Raw genomic sequence first — 16,884 nt, forward strand, 5'->3', positions numbered from 1 at the left:
GTATCCTTTGCTAAACTGCACTGTGACCACATATGATAATAGACAAGCCAAAGTAGTTGTAAAGTCAGACATTTGGTATTAGCTAACATTAGCCATGACAAACTACAGGCTGTAGCAGCAGGGACCAAACTTAACTTTACTGTACTGTAAGAGCCACGTGGCTTGTGAATATTGTAAGTTTGTAAGTTTTGCTGAACTGCACCTACTGTGGCCGAACGTGCTAATAAACAAGCCAAATTAATTGTAAAGTCAGTGACTCATTACTGTCAGTTGCACAGCGTTATGTATTTAAAGATAGCTAACATTAGCGATTAGCTAACATGAGCTACCAAACCCATGTTTTATTGCTTGGCATTATTTTTTAAGAGTATAAATGTATTTATTCTTTTTCATTTTACTGCTTCTCCTCTCACTGAATCATATTGTCAGCGAGGACTGACAGCATATAAATATTGGCATTTTTAAACTTTTCTCTGTTGTTATGTTCACAATTGTACGCCAGTCTACCTGCGATCTTGTTGTCAGAGTTGTGTATACGTGAGTAGTACAGTATGTCGTGCATGTTGGTGGAACGTTGATTTGAGGATAAAGCTTAGCCGACATGTAGAGGAGCAGTGATCGCTAAGAAATCCCTCTGACAGTTTGGCAGGTTTTTAAGCTGCGGTGCAGGAGTATGTGCGATTGCTTGCCACCTCATTAACTGACATCCCAGGTTCAGGTCTGTGCTGGCGTTACTCGTGTGTTGCATGTCTGCAGTAGTGTGTGTTCTCTCGCAGGATGTCCATGCAGTCAGTGTATGTAATGCGTTCAATCTAGCAAGCGTAATGCCTGCAGAATGATTCTCAGGTCTGGTCACATGAAAGCCAGAAGCAACAACTTAAGGTCAACTTTGTCGGAAGTGCGTCTCAGGTTTAATTGTCATCATATTCTTGGACCTTATATCTTAATGATTTAGGCCCAGTATTTTGATGGAGATGTGTGAGATAAAACATTAACCTTTAAGGGAAAAAGACTAGAGGCGGCAGCGCTATTTCTCACTGCAAATGCCATATATTTAATGAGTGTTAGGATTGATTAGGCTTTGTGTCATCTTAACAATTTCCTGGGGGAAACCCACGTGATTTTCTTTAGACTGTAAAATGAGCCTTTGTAACTTTTGTTCATTAACTACTGTGGCCATAGTTGGTAAATATGGTTTAATGATAAATGCATAAATGAAGTGCATCAGATGTAGAGAAGAGTCATTTACACAGTAATGTTAAAATGGCAAACTTTAGCTAACATTAAGGATGGTTGGCATGGCCAAAGATTCATTTAATCTAAAATTAGTTCTAATCAGAGTCTAGGAAAACTAGATTTAAAAGGGGTTTAGGGGTTAAAATGATTAACTTTCAGCTAGTCTGTATTCCTTAAAAAACATTACATCATTTGCTAGCTAGCTACAAAGTCAAAAACCATTATATTGTTTGCTAGCTAGCTGAGACATTAAGAAAATGTTAGTTTGCTAGTTAGCAAAAACTTTAACAGAACGTATCACTGTTTTCTAGCTAGCTAAACGTTAACAAAACATTACATTTTTGCTAACTAGTTAGCAAAGTGTTACATTGTTACAGTTAGCCCTGTTAGCTTAGTCATGATGACTCAGCAGAGAAGCTCTAATTTTTGCTCCTTTGGGAAAAACTTGTTGGCAGAATTAATGGAGCAGTTGAGGTTTAAAGAGAGGTTTAAATTTAATCTTAATTTTAAGACAGTTTTAAAGTTTGGTGCAACATAATTAAAAGTTGAACCGTATTTAATTGGGTTTTTAAATTAATCCTTGTTGATGCAACCCAGCCTATGGGTTTAGCTGCACAACCCCGAATGTATTGACTTGAGCAAGAGCGCATTTTATTGCTTATGAATTCCACTAAGATGTAGAATATCTAATTTCCTTCTTTAAAAGTTTAATAGTCTCGCTTTAAGTAATTAAAGTCAGGTCCTTAATTGTAACCGGCTGTATTCACAGTGAGGCTCCATCTTCACAAGGTTTTATAACAGAATCAGGTGAAGATAAAAAAAAAAAAAAACTCTTACACCCTCCCTGTCTGTGATGCGCTCTAGGAGGGGGAAGTCTCTCATTTGGCATTTTTGTTTTCGGCTGTGCCGGTTTCCAAGAGAGGCAGGGTCCTCTTTATGGCTGCTAATTACTCCTTGTCCTCAGCGCCAGGTCAAGCATGTGCCTGGAGAGTCAGGCCTCACTTCAGGCAGGGCTGGAGGAGGAGGATAGGGGGCAGGGAAAGAGGGAAGAATGTTAATCCCCCCCCCTCCATGAAAAAGTCCTAATTCACTGGTCCGGCACCCCTCCTCCTGTCAGATGAAATGGTGCCGTCTGGAGTCGCTAAGTGTTGTTACAGAATGCGTGTGTCTGTATATGTATGTGTGCATTTGTGGAAATCGAGGATAGATGGATAGGGTACGGGAACGGGATCCACCACAGTTTTGGCACTGAGCCGAGAGCAGGATTATGAATCTGCCACTCGTGCTACCGTTCAAAAAAAAAAGAGAGAAAAAAGGTAGAGAGAAAGTGCATTGAGGTAGAGAGGGGAGGATATTTGCAAAACCACATCATACCCACTTTTCTCTGTTACGGTTTTAATGTAAGTTTACCACACATTTAAAATGAATTCACACTTAAACCGTATTCTTTCATGATTTCATTACCCTTTACTTTGCTGCGACCTCGTCCAACCCATGTCTGACAAACAAACCCATAAAAGTCTAAAAACAAATTTAACCGCTCCTTTTTTTAGCACATCACTTCAAACAAGCAGCAGTTTGCTTACAAATTTGTACATTACACTTACAAGTTTCTACTTTGCTCATGGCATGGGAAGAGCCTGCTGTGGGAATCTGGAGGGACATCAGGCCATATTTCGACCTGAAACAACATTTTTGCTAACCGATTAGCACCCAGCATTAGCATTCAGGCACTTCCTGGCTAGCATTAGCGTTTGACAGTGTCACGTGATATGAAAGGTAAGGGTTAGGAAGAGCAAACTTTACAGCCCATTCACCATATTCAAAAGGCGGCCATTTTTCTGAGGGCGGAAAGCTTAAATATCACTCTGCTGTGTTTCAGTTTCCACGTTGTATAGTATAAATGTACGAACTCTGAAAAATTGTTATGATTTCACCACTTCCCAATTGATCAGCAACTTAAAAGACAATGGATAGTGAAAATATGGAAGGCCATATTTCAAGCTAAAACCATATATTTGCTAACCCAATAGCTGCTATATTTAATGTTAGCATTCAGTCACTTACTAGCTAACGTTACCCTTGTAATGTTGTACCCCTGACATATTTTAGTTAAGTTGGTAATCTTATGTGACTTTATGCTACTGGAACATATATTTCTGTGTTACACAGATCCAATACAAAGGTGTGTTACAAGCACTTTTTTTGTGATAGTAATGATGTTGGTAACATGAGCTAGGAGGTGGCTGAATGCTAACGTTAGCTGTTGTCTCACGGTAGCTTATGGGATATCAAATATGTTGTTTTAGCTTGAAATATGGCCAAGATGTTCACTATCTATTGTCTTTAAAGTAGCTGAACTGTCAGGAAGCAGGAAAACGATAATGATTTGTCAGATTCTCTACATTTACACAACTTGCAACCTAAAACACAGCAGCGTGACATTTGAGCTTCCCACCCTGTCAGAGGAGAACATGGTGAGTTAATGCAGAGTTTGAGAAAGACATGCTGGACATTGCAGTTTTTTTTGCAGTCCTCTGTCTTGTAATTATGTTGTAAATGCATTTAACTGTTGACAGCAGAGACGTTAAAGCCGTACAGACATCTGGAATAGTGCCCCAGTGTGTTGATGGAGGCAACGTGACAAGCAATGGAAAGAAGCTGTGTTTTATTTACACATAAAAAAAGCCTCCAAAGACTGCTAAGGCTTAAAAGATGCACTGTATTGCTTTTTTTTGTGTCGTGCTGTGTTGCATGAAAGTCACAGAGGGACAGCAGACCGGCAAAGAGCAAATGTACACATGACCGAGTCATATAAACAGTTTCTGTATATGCTGCGGAGAAGCTGCCTCTTGGATGTGAGGAGCTGTGGTCAGAGGGAAACTTATTTTTAGCATCATGTGCCAGAGGTGTTGGTCTCTTGAGAGGTCTGCCATGCTAAGTGGGTAAACATCTCAGCTTAACAAGGTGAGACTGAGACTCATACCTGCGGCTTAGGATGTGGTCAGGACAGCTTCCGCTGGAAGGTCGACCGCCGGTGACAGAAATCCATGAATGAAGGTGTGTGAGGATACGTCAAGGAGGGAGGGAGTTAGGGCTGTTTGTGTTTGTAACTGGGTTTGTGGTGGTCTCGCTGACTTTTCTGGCTCTTTTTTTTTTTGCATCAGGCAGGGCTGGGTATGAGTCTTTGATACTTTCATGGCACTGACTGTATTGCTTTGATCCTATCGAGTATTAAAAAACGGTGTGACATTCTGTACCAAATTATGAAATCAACGGAGTAAATCTCATCAGTGTTAGTGAGGCATAAAGCACACAGAATCTTTGTACCAAGGTCTATGCTAACGCTAACATTAATGTTACACCCAGAGACAGGGATCTTTGTTTTATTTACCACAAGCTACTTATCTGTAGAGATAAATAACATTATGTGAACCTTTTGCTGCTTGTTAGCCAGCAAGGCTGAACAGTTAATTGAAATTATTAGTATTTGTTTGAGCTGAAATGTGTGTCAGAACACCATTTTAAATGACAGATTGTCATGTTGCAGAGACATCTAGGCCTACACATCATATTCTACAGGTTAGGGACAAGATACGTGCAAGAAATCGTCTTAGTGTGGTACAAATTATCATTCCCTGCACTATTGCAAATCATATTAGCAGTGTTAGCCAGAGCAGCTAACCTGTTAGCTTGTTGGCAAGCCTGTTCACCACATCATGCCTGGAGCATCCTCCCCTCACTACTGCGGGGATAGATAACCATCTAACATGGTGTTACTTAAAAACTGGCAGGTAAAAGTTGAGAAAAGTACAAGCTGAAGGGGTGGGTGGTTATCAGACCTGGACTAGCTGCTCTTTAGCACAGAGGAAAGTAAGAGGTCTCACTCTGCCATGACTTCCCTGCACCACAGACGTCAACCACACAGTCATTCCCTTCTTCTTCTTCTTTGAATTAGGAAGGCCTCTGTTTGTTATTAATGTTCCTTTTGAAAGTTATTTTTTTATGCAATCCAATACTGTACAGATATTCCATCAGTTTCTTCATTTTAGTGCAGTTTTCCGGGTTCACTGAAGTGTGCAAAGCAAAAACAGTTTCTCCAGCTGCTGCCAGTCTTTGAACAGCTTCCTCCTTTGAACAGAATTATTGTTCTCTCATGTGAAATGTTTTTTTTATTATTATAAAAATGGATGCTAATATAAAACATTGTTCAGGAACCATTATCAAAGTCAAGGAGGGCTAACTGTATCGTGCCAGTGTCACAGTTTTTTAAACGGCATCCAGTGAGTCATCGCTTTATTGTTTCTCGGATGTCTTTTTTTTTTACCCCTGATAGGTCTGTCACGTTGTAGCTGGTGTCTGGACAGAGATATATTATCCTCTCCTTTCACTGTCCTCCTCTCTGTAAGCTGCTAATTGGCCCGCTCCACCTGGCTCACCTCCAGGTGACCCAGAGGCAGAGGCCCTGCGGTCGCTTTTAGATCCATCAAATCTCGGATGAACCAACTAATACAAAAGATTTGGAATTTGAAAATGGAAATGAGAAAGTGAAACTGGTTCAGAACTGCACTGATTAATAGATTGAAAGAAAATTAGTTGGCGACTATTTTGATAATAATTGTTTCAGTCACTTTTCAAGCAAATATGTGAAACATTTGCAGGTTGCAGCCTCTTGAATGTGAGTTTTTGCTGCTTTATTTTGTCATTTACGACAGTAATTGAAGAGTGTTTGGGTTTTGCACTGTTGGTTGAACAAAAACAGCAATTTGAAGTCGTTGCTTTGGGCTCCAGGAAATTGTAATGAGCATTCCTCCGCAATTCTTTGCCACTTTATCGACAGATCATTAGCACAAAATGAAAATAATTGTTAGTTGCAGCCTCTAAACAGGTTGATAACATCACAGACTGATTGATGGAGGGGTAGAGCGGTTAACAGGTATGGATTAGGGGACGTCCTGATTGTTTCTTTGCCCAAAAAGCTGCTGCTCTTCTTGGGATTACTTTGCTGTCAGCGTGGATTAGCAAAAGCAACCGCAGGGGTCGTGGCACAGTTTGCATCGACTGGATGCTTCTTGCAGACTTTCCCCTCTTTTTTCTTCTTCACTCCCCGTGGTGCTGAGCTGGCTGTTATTATGATGCTGTTATTGTTATTGTGACAGCCATATTGTTTGGATGTACTTCTGTGAGTGGAGGCTGCTGCTGCCTAAAGGAACTCCTTTGAATCATTCATCACTGCCTGTGTGTTGTTGTCATCTGTAAACTAATAAAATGGCCGTGGCTTGTTGGAGAACCGTCTGATAAATGGAGGTAGTTTTGTGTTCATCTGTTTGTGTTAAAAGCAAGAAGAAAAACATTTTGAGCACAAAGAGACGCTGAAATAAGAGCTCTTATTTTGACATATTGAGTTCTCAAACACCCACACTCTTAGAAATAAAGGCGCTAACTAGAACCATAAAGGGCTCTTCTGCTTATCCTGACAGGAGAACCCTTCTTTGGTTCCTGGTTGAACTTTTTACAAAGGCTCCACTTGGAAACCTTTCAGAGCGTTCTATGTAGAACCCAGCATAAAACGTTATACCCAGAACCATCTGCAAAGGGTTCCACCCAGCTCCCCCATTTCTATAAAGGAACCCTTCTATGGTGTAATGATTCCACCCAGAACCCTCTCTTGGGGTTCTATCCAGAATCTTTAAACCTCCTAAGGGTCCGAAAAAGAACACAACCAGGGGGTTCTACCAAGGACTCTTTTACATCCTCTTTTACATCTCAAGGTGGTTCTACAGAGAACCCTTTTATGTTCCAATGGTTCAATGGACTTCATGTAGAACCCACCCAAGGTTTCTACTGAGAACCCCATATTCATATTACACAGGTTTTATCTAGAACCCTCTCAGATTTTTTATCAAGAACCCTTTTATATTGCAAGTGTTTTATCTAGAACCCACCCAGGAGGTTCTACTCAGAACCCTTTTATATTATGGCACTGAGAACCCTTGACAAAAGAGTTCTTCATGAAATTGAACAACCGTCTGTGGGGTTCTGTCCAGAATCCTTCCACCTTCTATGGGTGTTAATAAGAATCCACTGACTATTCCAGGGTTCTTACCTTGCACTTATCCAGGGGGTTCTGCAGAGGACCCTTTTATATTCCAAGGCTTTCATTTAGAACCTTCCTAGGACATTCTCCTGAGAACACTTTAATTTTATGGTACAATGACTGATGAGGGTTCTTTGGATGAAAAGGGTTCTTAATGGAACCCCTAGACTGACAAAGACAAACCATTTTTTTTAAAGGGTTCTTCAGAAGCAAATGGTTCCCTGCAGAAAGAACCCCTTATTTCTAAGAGCGTACGTGAGCAGGACGAGGAGGGAAATCAGATGATTTATTGATTATGTGAGGCAGGATATGAAGTGAGTGTTTGTACCTGTCACCACCGGAGTCTTCAGCAGCGGTTCGTGTGCGCGGTCGTGTCCATTTAAGGAAGTGAGGATACCGAGGAGGCCATGAGATGAATCAAGAGACGGAAAAACTAAAGGGAGGCTACAGTCGGTTGGTTACAACAGTCTGAGAACCACAGACTGACCCCACATGAACATGATCAACTCAGGTTTAATTAGACCTATAAGCCCCGTCATTCAGACGGTGGTTGGTCAGGTTAGGTTATTTCCATGCCTTGTATGGACTCCTTCAGTCGATCAATTTATTTATCTCCTGGGGGGACGAGGTGCTGTTGGATGTTGGCAGGTTATAGAGGGGGATTACTGTAGTGTGGAAGCAGACTGTCATGGCTTTTACAGGGAACATTTGTGGCTGTCTGAGAAAAGCGCAGAAAACTGTGAGGTCAACCATGATCCTTGTTAAAAACATTATTAAATGAAACGTGCCAGTTTATGTGTTGCTTACTTTTCTTAAATTAGCGGGAAACAGTAGCTCACTGTGTCCCTCATGAAAGTGAATTTTGACTTTAAGGAAGATGAAGTTTGTCTGATATAAAGCTGCAACTAACAATATTGCCATTATTGATTAAACCTTCTTGTTTAATTGATGAGTAATTTGATCCATAAAATGTCAGAAAATGGTGAAAAATGTTCATCACTGTTTCCCAAAGCCTTGTCCTTAAATGTCCTATTTTGTGTCCTGTTTTGTCCAAAACCCAAAGATAATAAGAAAGAAACCAGAAAAACATTCACATCTGAGAAGCTGAAATCAAAGAATATGACATTTTTTCTTAAAAAATGACTCCAGTAGACTAAATGTTGCAGCTCTTGTCTGATAGGTGTTAAATTTATGCATGTTCTAAACTGCCAGTGTAGTTAAAACAAAGATATTTCTCTTTTCTTCTGAAAAATGCTGGCTTATACTGTTCTAAAAATTTAAGGAATTGTTTTCTAATAATTGCACTGCATTTCTCAGGCAGCATCAGCCAACTAGACCAAATTATAAAGAGTTTGTACCCCCAGAAATTGGAGTTAGAAATAGGGACAAATGATTATTGGATCTGATATTAAGTGTTTTTTTTTTTTTTTTACAATTATCAGAATCTGTTTTAAATCCATTTACGATTACGATAAATGAATTTAAACTTTGGCTCTGATGCAGCTGCAGTGTGGTCTGACTCAGTGTCCCTCCCACAGCACATTGGTTGATTGTTGAAAAAGATGCATTATATGTTTAAAAGCATTTCAACAAAGTTTTGTGTTGGAGTTTGTGTTGTACCAAATTTTGACAGATTTTCATTTTTACTACAGATGTATATTGGTTACTGGTGTCCTCGAGTTTATTTTTTGTTGCCATGTATGATGAATGTATTAAACATTTTTAGTGCTGAAATGTAGTCCTGGGTGATAGTTAGTTATTTTAACATTTTTACTAATGATTGTTTTCATTGTCAGTTCATCTGCTGGTTTTTATGATGAATCTGGTCATATTTTAAGCTATAAAATATAAATGAAAATGTGCTTATCAACATTTCCCAGAGCCCAAAGTGATGTCTTAAAATTGCTTCTTTTGTCCAACCAACAGTCCAAAACCAAAACAACCCCTCACATTTACGAAGCTAAAAATGGCTGAAACGATCAATCAGTTACCAAAATAGTTGGCGACTAATTTTCATTCATTCAACTGATCAGTTCATTTACTAATTGTTGCAGCTGTAACTTGACCCTCTCTTATCCCAAAATCATTGTCTTTGTGCTTTAATGCTGTATCATCCGACACTATGTTTTACACCTTTATTCAACTTTAAACAAGTTTATTCCAGGCATTTGGGCCCCTGAATGCCTCAGTTGCTAAGCAACCGGTGCATCAGTCTCTCTACAGTCATATAATATGATCAGCTCTCTCCATCTCAGACCCATAAACCAATAAGTGATAACGATGTGGAACACAGATTTTAAATTACTGGCAGATTAATCTGAGAATTTGTAACAGAACTACATTTCCCATCACTTTGACATTCTGACATATTACTACGCGGCTGCAGAGACGAGCTCATTAAATGAACCTCTGTCATCATGGTGAATGATAGACATCTTCTGGCTGGTGGGTGAGTTTCTGTCTGTCTCTTCATTATGAGCCGACGACAGACAAAGCTGTCTCTTTGTTTAGACCCTTCACCTACTTACAGGCTCTCTGTCTTTTGTGGTATGCACCTCCAGGAATATTATCTTTTTGACATGTGTAACTGCTGCTGGCCTGGGTGGGTTTTTTTGAAGCAGATGGGTGTGGTGCCTGGATTTATATATTTTCTCTCAGATGAGCTGCTATTACAGATCCCTGTGCCTCTGCCTAATGTGTCCCCCAAAGCAATGTTTGCTATGAGTTCCACGTTCGCGATGTGTTTAAAATGTAATTACAGAGTTTGGGATTGGATAATAGACTTTCTCCAAGGGAGGCAGAGTGGGCTGTCTTTGTAGAGAGACAGAAAGAGTGAAATTAGATGAGAGCTTCCTGATTAGGAAGTCACCTCACACGAGGGTTACATACACTATTAGAGCTGCAATAATTGATTATATGTAGGGCTGCACAATTAATCGCAATATTATTGAAAGCGCAGTATGGCCAAGTGCCATATCTGCACAGCTAGAACCTGGCCGGAAAATCTTTGTTTGTTTGGTACAGGCCCCAACAAATGTCACATTGTCACGACTTTGATTTTTTTTTTATTTTCTTTTTTCGGTAAAACTGAAAAGTGTGATGCTTCCCATTAATCGTATTGCATATTGCAATCAAGATTTCAGTCAAAATCCTCACAATATGACTTTTTCTAACCATATTGTGCAGCTCTAATTATTTGTCAAGTATTAAATTAATTGCCAACTATTTTGAAGAATTTTAGTTTTTATTTTAAAGAAAAAAATCTTGTGGCTTGTGACAGAATAAACTTAAATATACTAACTTTACTATACTTTGTTGAATATTTATTATAGACAATTGCAAAAAGTTTCTAACTGGCATTGGCTGGATCCCAACACCAGCTCCAACACAAAACTTTGTTAACATGCATACGCCACACACGTTTGTTACGTACAATAAATAAACAAAATAAACTCAGAAATTCAAGAAAGGAAATATTCTCACATCTGTTTTCCTTATTAAACAAACAAAAAAAAAAAAATACAACTGTACACCTTCTGAAAAAAGTTTCTTTCTCAGAACTAAGACAAACTTATAATTGCCTTGTTAATTTGTTGTAAAAAAACACTTTTCAATCAAACTCAACAGAAAAACAAAATGAAACTCGCCATAACCATCTTGGTTGATTTTTCCAGTGTTTCAACAATCATCAACTCTCGTTTTGTGGAAATAAATCATTAATTCAACATGTTAGATGTGAAAATATTCTGGCTCCTGTCACTCATCCTCCAGCTCAGTGGGTGGTTACTCTGCCGCTGGATTGGAGCATGTAGCTGAGCAGCAGACCATTAAAATAGCAAAAAAACAACCAGTGATGCGCTCTACTGCTTGCAGATTGCTGATATATTCATCCAGTCACCCAACCCCACCACACACCAAATTTATCCAACTCAAATCCCACATTTTCCCTCGATTTGGTCCACACAGACGTGGTTCAGACTGCTGTGTTTATTGTGTTTATAAACAGGTATAAACTGTTATAAAGTGTGTTTATGTCTCATTTCATTTGTTGAGTAATTGACACAAGTTATTCCATGACTGATGTCTGAGCTGCAAACTGATGTTTCTGAGATTATGTTTTGTATTTGTTGTTGGACAGAAATGTTTGACTAACTCTTGGTCTTGAATAGTCTCAGTGAGCTTTCTTTACTTTGGTCTTTGTCTTGTTGATCATAAAAATGATGTAGGCGACATGCATTCAGGAAGGTTTTTTTTTCCCATGATCACCGTACAGCTGTGGACGAACACGTGCAGCCAAAGCGCTCTTAAATGGAGACCTCTGTTTAAGAATGTTGAGTTTTTGTGTTTAATTGATCAATGCTGCATGTGACTCATGTGTAATGACATCCAGCTGGAGGTTGTTTCAGGGTAACGCAGAATGTACAAACACTCTCGCTCTGCCCATTCCCCTTTCTGCCCTTCCCAGCATCCCTTTCACTCTCAGATGGATGGGGCTATTGAAAGTTTTTTTTTCTTTCTTGCCTGAACGGTGTGTGTGGTCTGTGTAGCCTGACACTGGGACTGCTGTACCTGTGTGTGGGTTGCCTTCGACTCTCCTCACTCCCTTAACAACAAAAAAAAATGCATCCAGTAGAATACCACAGCATGCTTTCTTTTGTCTTTTCTTTTATTTCTTAAACTCCTGAGCCATAAAATCATTCTGTTTTGTTTGCTTCCTCACTTTATTGTTTACCCTCCTCTAAAACACCCTGACAGCCACTGTTCCTATGCGAGTATAAGCTCCCTATAGACATGACCCAGTGTCCTTTGCTGGGACAGGGCTGCAATGCTAATGGGCGTCATTGTGCATCTTGTTGTGCGCGCATCTGGCTGCAGGAACAGCTGTTTGTCCTGGGTGGTTTTGGCATGCGAGGGTGCGGTGCAGGGTCAAACCCCGTGTCACATTGTTCTGACCCAGTGTACTTCTGCGGTGGCCTGGTTACAGCCGGGACGACCGGCCTGAAAGTGTGCTAATTGCACGGTTGTGGCCAAGGGGAGGTAGCGGTAGAGTTAGCATTGCAGGGAAATGGATGGAAGGATGGGTTTTGCTGCAGCTGTAACCCATGATCATGGTGACCTATAAATGGGCACATCTCTGTTTAGCGCCTAAATGGATAACAGAAATCTTCTCTGAGCCACAACAGTGGGATCTCCTGCTGAGTAACTGGTGCTTCTGAGTCAGCAAAAGACAGAAAATAGAGGCAATGGTCAAAACATTGGCCATAATTAAGGCTTATTTGATATGCATATAGTCCTGTCTTAGGAAAAGGTTTTATCTATATATGCATTGCACAAACGATATGATATATGGGCTGTAAATTTAGCAATCTGTGAAATGTGGAGGCGGAATCTAACATCCTTCCCTTCTTTCTGTGTCTCTTTTTCTTTGCAGCGGAACCAGCAGACCTCTTGAAGATTTTAGATTTTCACAATTTACCTGAGGGTGTTACAAGAACAACGGGTTTCTGCTCACATAGGCGGTCATCACAAGGCCCCGATGTGGCTTACAGAGTATCCAAAGACGCCCAGCTCAGCGCCCCCACCAAACAGCTGTATCCAGGTGAGTATCTGACTCAGCGCAAACCGAATCAAATGAATACTGTCATCTTGCTTCTCAAAGCATTTCCTTCTATTTTTTTTCCCCCCAGACATCAACCAAACTAGTTAATTTTTCCATACGAGGGGTTTCCAAAGTTGTTCATGTCAAGGACACACACAGTAGATGCACATTAGACTCTTAACAAAGTCTTCATGGTCAATCACTATAAATTGCAATCAATCAAAACGTCCAATCCTTTTTCTTCCCTTCTTGTTCCAAGTTAAAATACTCTCTTCCTCCTTTTGCTGTGGACCCCTTACAACCCACTTAGGGACCCCTGTTAGTTCCCTGATCCCAGCTTGAAACACTGTTCCATATTGCACTCAGTGGTGGAAGAAATATTTAGACTGTTTTCTTCAGTAAAAGTATTAATACCACAACCCTGAAAATATTGCACTACAGGTAAAGGTCATGCAAAACTTTACATCAGTAAAAGAATGGAAGTATTATCTGCAAAATGTACTTAAAGTATAAAAGTACTCATTGTACAGTAACATGGTCCCTGTCAGTGTTTTACCATTTTATATGATGTTTTAGGATTAATACTGATGTAGATGTTTAAGGTTGAGATTGAGATTGAGATTTTATTATGTTAATGGTTAAAAATGATTTCACTAATTTCCTTTATGACTTTCTCAGTGTAAAGTAGTCAGACTAATGTAGAGGAGTAAAATGTAAGATATTTGAGATGAAGGAGTAGAAGTATAAAGTTGCCTAAAATAGAAATACTCACATAAGTACAAGTACCTACATTTCTACTTAAGTAGTGTAGTTGGGTAAATGTACTTGGTTACATTCCACCACTGACTGCACTCCAGGTTAATCACTACAGATGTTTTTCCAAGATCTTTAACTCATCCTACAAGTCGTCTCTGCTGCACAGTCCTGCCATCTGGTCAGCTGTTCGACCTTTCACCCCTCATGATAGTAAACCGGGATAATAACATTTAAACGTAGCTGGAAAGCAATTTGTATTTGCTCCCACCTGGCCTGTTCCTTTCACTCCCCTCCAGGTAGAAGTTTTATTGGCTCCTGTAACTCGATTATTTATGTCAACTCTATCTTTGGTTTATGAGATTTTAGGGGCAGGATATCTCCTGCTGTTTCCTCTCACACTCCCTGTAGACTGGTTTGCCCCTTACTAAAACAAATACTGCATGTCTACAGCTTTTACTGTCAGCTACTGTAAAAAAAAAAAAAACTCCTTTTTTTTCCAAAGGAGCTGTCTTTATGATATTTCTAAGTTTTTAATCAAACTCTTCTGCTGACCTATAATCTTTTGTTGAGAATTTACTTTCCTCATTAGAAATACTTGAGTCTTTGAGTTTAGCAAAAAATGCCGTGAAAGTGAATAAGGGTTACAAATGTATTATTTCAAATTGCAGCCATTTCATTTTCAAGCACCCAAATAATGACAAACTGGCTGCACAAGCTCACTGTCAGCAATTTTTGAAAATGAAAAGATTCAAGTTTAACTAAAGATTATTTAGTGTTGGGATATGTTGGCGAAAGTGTTTTAGTTTAATTCAATGCTAAAGAGTTTGAGTTTGACTGAAGACTCAAAAAATTAGTGAATGCAGATAGACTGAAATTGAATATTTGAATTTTTAAAACTCAAAGATTCAAGTTAATCTAAATAAGAAAATTAAATGATCTCAACTCAAGATTATAGGGTGGCAAAACGTTGCTTTTTTTTTTTAGTTTATTTCAGATCTTCTTGAATTTAAAAGTCAAACATTAAGTGAAAACAGTTGATGACTTTTCTGCATGTTTTGTTTTGTTTTTTTTACAGATAGATGTTTAGCACATCTGGACACTTCTAACTGGGTTAGGCCTGTTGCTTAGTTACACAAATGTTAAATAAAATAAAATCTGGGATAACTAAAGACAATGCATGCTAATTCCACCCCTTGAAAACACAGACCAGATGCATGAGAAATCCAGCCCTGTAATATTTGATGTTGTAGGAGGAGCCGGACGATGGAAAAGCAGTGAAAATAGGGGTGGTAGAGGGGAGGGAGGGAAGTCTGGGGTTCCACTTTTGCCTTGTTCTATTGTGCTGACGTGGCTTTGGGTTACTGTGTGCTGCAGTAGTACTTTCCTCTCTCTCCTCCCTCTCTCCAGCAGTCTTTCCTCACTTTCTTCCCTCCTTCTCTCTCTTTATTTTCCCTCAAGCACCATAATTTTTCCCTCTATCATTTCTCCTAGACTGCTGTGCGCTGCCTTGCAGTGTTTTCTCCCTTTGTGTCTGGTGAGACATGCAAGGCTCCCTTTTCTGTGTGTGTTTTGTTTTACAGTACCGAAATGAAAAACCATAATTCTATGACCCAGACAATCAGTTTCTCAAGTCATTGTGATGGGTTTCCCTGCAGCTTTAAGACATAAAAAAAGAGCAGTGATGTGGTTTCGATGCACAAGAAGAGGGAGAAATAATTACCCTTCCTGTGAGCAAAGCTCCCACAAAGCTTAGATTGGATGACAGCCCCATTCATGGTCCTCTGAGACGTTGCACTGGCCTTAGTGGACCTTTGATCCATGTCATGGCTCTTCTTTGGGGCTTAAAGTAGAGCCACAGGGCTCCTACAGCCTGCTTGCCCTATCATGCTCTCAAATCAAACAAATACTCTTCACTTTGAAGCTGTATGACAGCAGAGCCCATATGAGGCTCTGTTTAGATATACATGCTATAATTATACACATGAAACTCTGGATCATCCAAAGTAAGAGTCCACATAAGACAAACCAACTTGGAGCGCTGTAAAAATAAACAGTTTTGATTTTAAAAAGTGTGTGGGCTCCCTTGAAATTTTAAGATGACTGAATTCAAAAAGACATGAGGTAGTTTTGCAATGATTCAAAACAAATAAACTTGATATTAATTCAGTCGTTTGATAAAACATGTCCAATCTAAGCCTAAGACATTAAGCTGAACCACCAACTTTCAGTCACACTGATGAACGTTGCAAACAAATTTGATTTCCTTTTTTACTTTTTCTCAGTTTATTCACAGTCAGCTCTTCATTTCACACAAAGAATTTACAGCTGCAGCTGCTCCTGTTGGAGCTACTTTGTTCCAGCATTGGCACAAAGACAATATGTGAAACTGCTCCCAGTGAATTTATTAAATTTTAAGTGTAAGGGGGTAGGGAGTAATTGCATTCAATACTAAGCTTCCGAGGTTTGCGGTGTTTTCATTATGGTGAAAACAAGCAACTGTGACTTATCTTAAAATGTACTGGAGACACACAGCAAGTTTTCATTATATATGTTTTGTTCAAACCATTAGAAAGAAGAAGAGTCTCAGGAGAGTTTTAACTCTCAAACAATGCATACTGGGAAATCTGTTAATATGCTAATTGAGTTTCTATTGTTAATATACTGAGCTGGTTGCACACTGTAAAGAAGAACTTGAGGGAATTCTTCATTTCAAGGCGGCTGTCTTAATTAAATTTTTGAGTTTTGAATCAAACTCAAACTCAAAATTTTGAAATAAACTAAATGTCATTAAAGTGAATTGTGGTTAATAATTTAACATTTTCAATCAAGCGCCCAGATAAGGACAAATCAGGGTCTCAGCAGAAGAGAAGTAAATTATCTCAGTGAAAAACTATAGGTCAGCAAAACTTGTTTTAGTTTATATCAAAACTTGAGTTTGACTTAAAACTCTTACTGAAGCCAGTTGCCTTGAATTCATAAGAGGCACCACAAAATTTTAAGGTCCAAACAGAATAACTAGTTGTCTTTGGCTCGAAAGACCTAAAATATAGCTGACTGTCTGTGGCTGTGGTCTCTCTCTCTCACCTCAACATTAAGAGGATGTACAGCTAATATATTCCAGAAGGCAGCTGAACTTGTGAGATCATTTTATCCATCTCTTTTTTTCCCCCGTTAACTAAGTTTGCTACTGAGTTAT

The 16,884-nt window shown here is 39.3% G+C and overlaps 1 protein-coding gene across 1 annotated transcript in view; it reads left to right on the top strand.

Annotated features, from left to right (window-relative positions):
* Positions 1-16,884, top strand: part of col5a1 (procollagen, type V, alpha 1) — a 120,428-nt gene that overhangs the window by 13,016 nt on the left and 90,528 nt on the right. Inside the window, exon 2 of the mRNA XM_084745798.1 lies at positions 12,765-12,932. Within this exon, the coding sequence (XP_084601924.1) occupies positions 12,765-12,932 (168 nt within the window). The remainder of the gene's footprint in view (positions 1-12,764; positions 12,933-16,884) is intronic.

This window comes from Lutjanus erythropterus, chromosome 20, assembly GCF_056507025.1.
Source record: "Lutjanus erythropterus isolate fLutEry1 chromosome 20, fLutEry1.hap2, whole genome shotgun sequence".
In the NCBI taxonomy this organism is placed as follows: Eukaryota; Metazoa; Chordata; class Actinopteri; order Lutjaniformes; family Lutjanidae; genus Lutjanus; species Lutjanus erythropterus.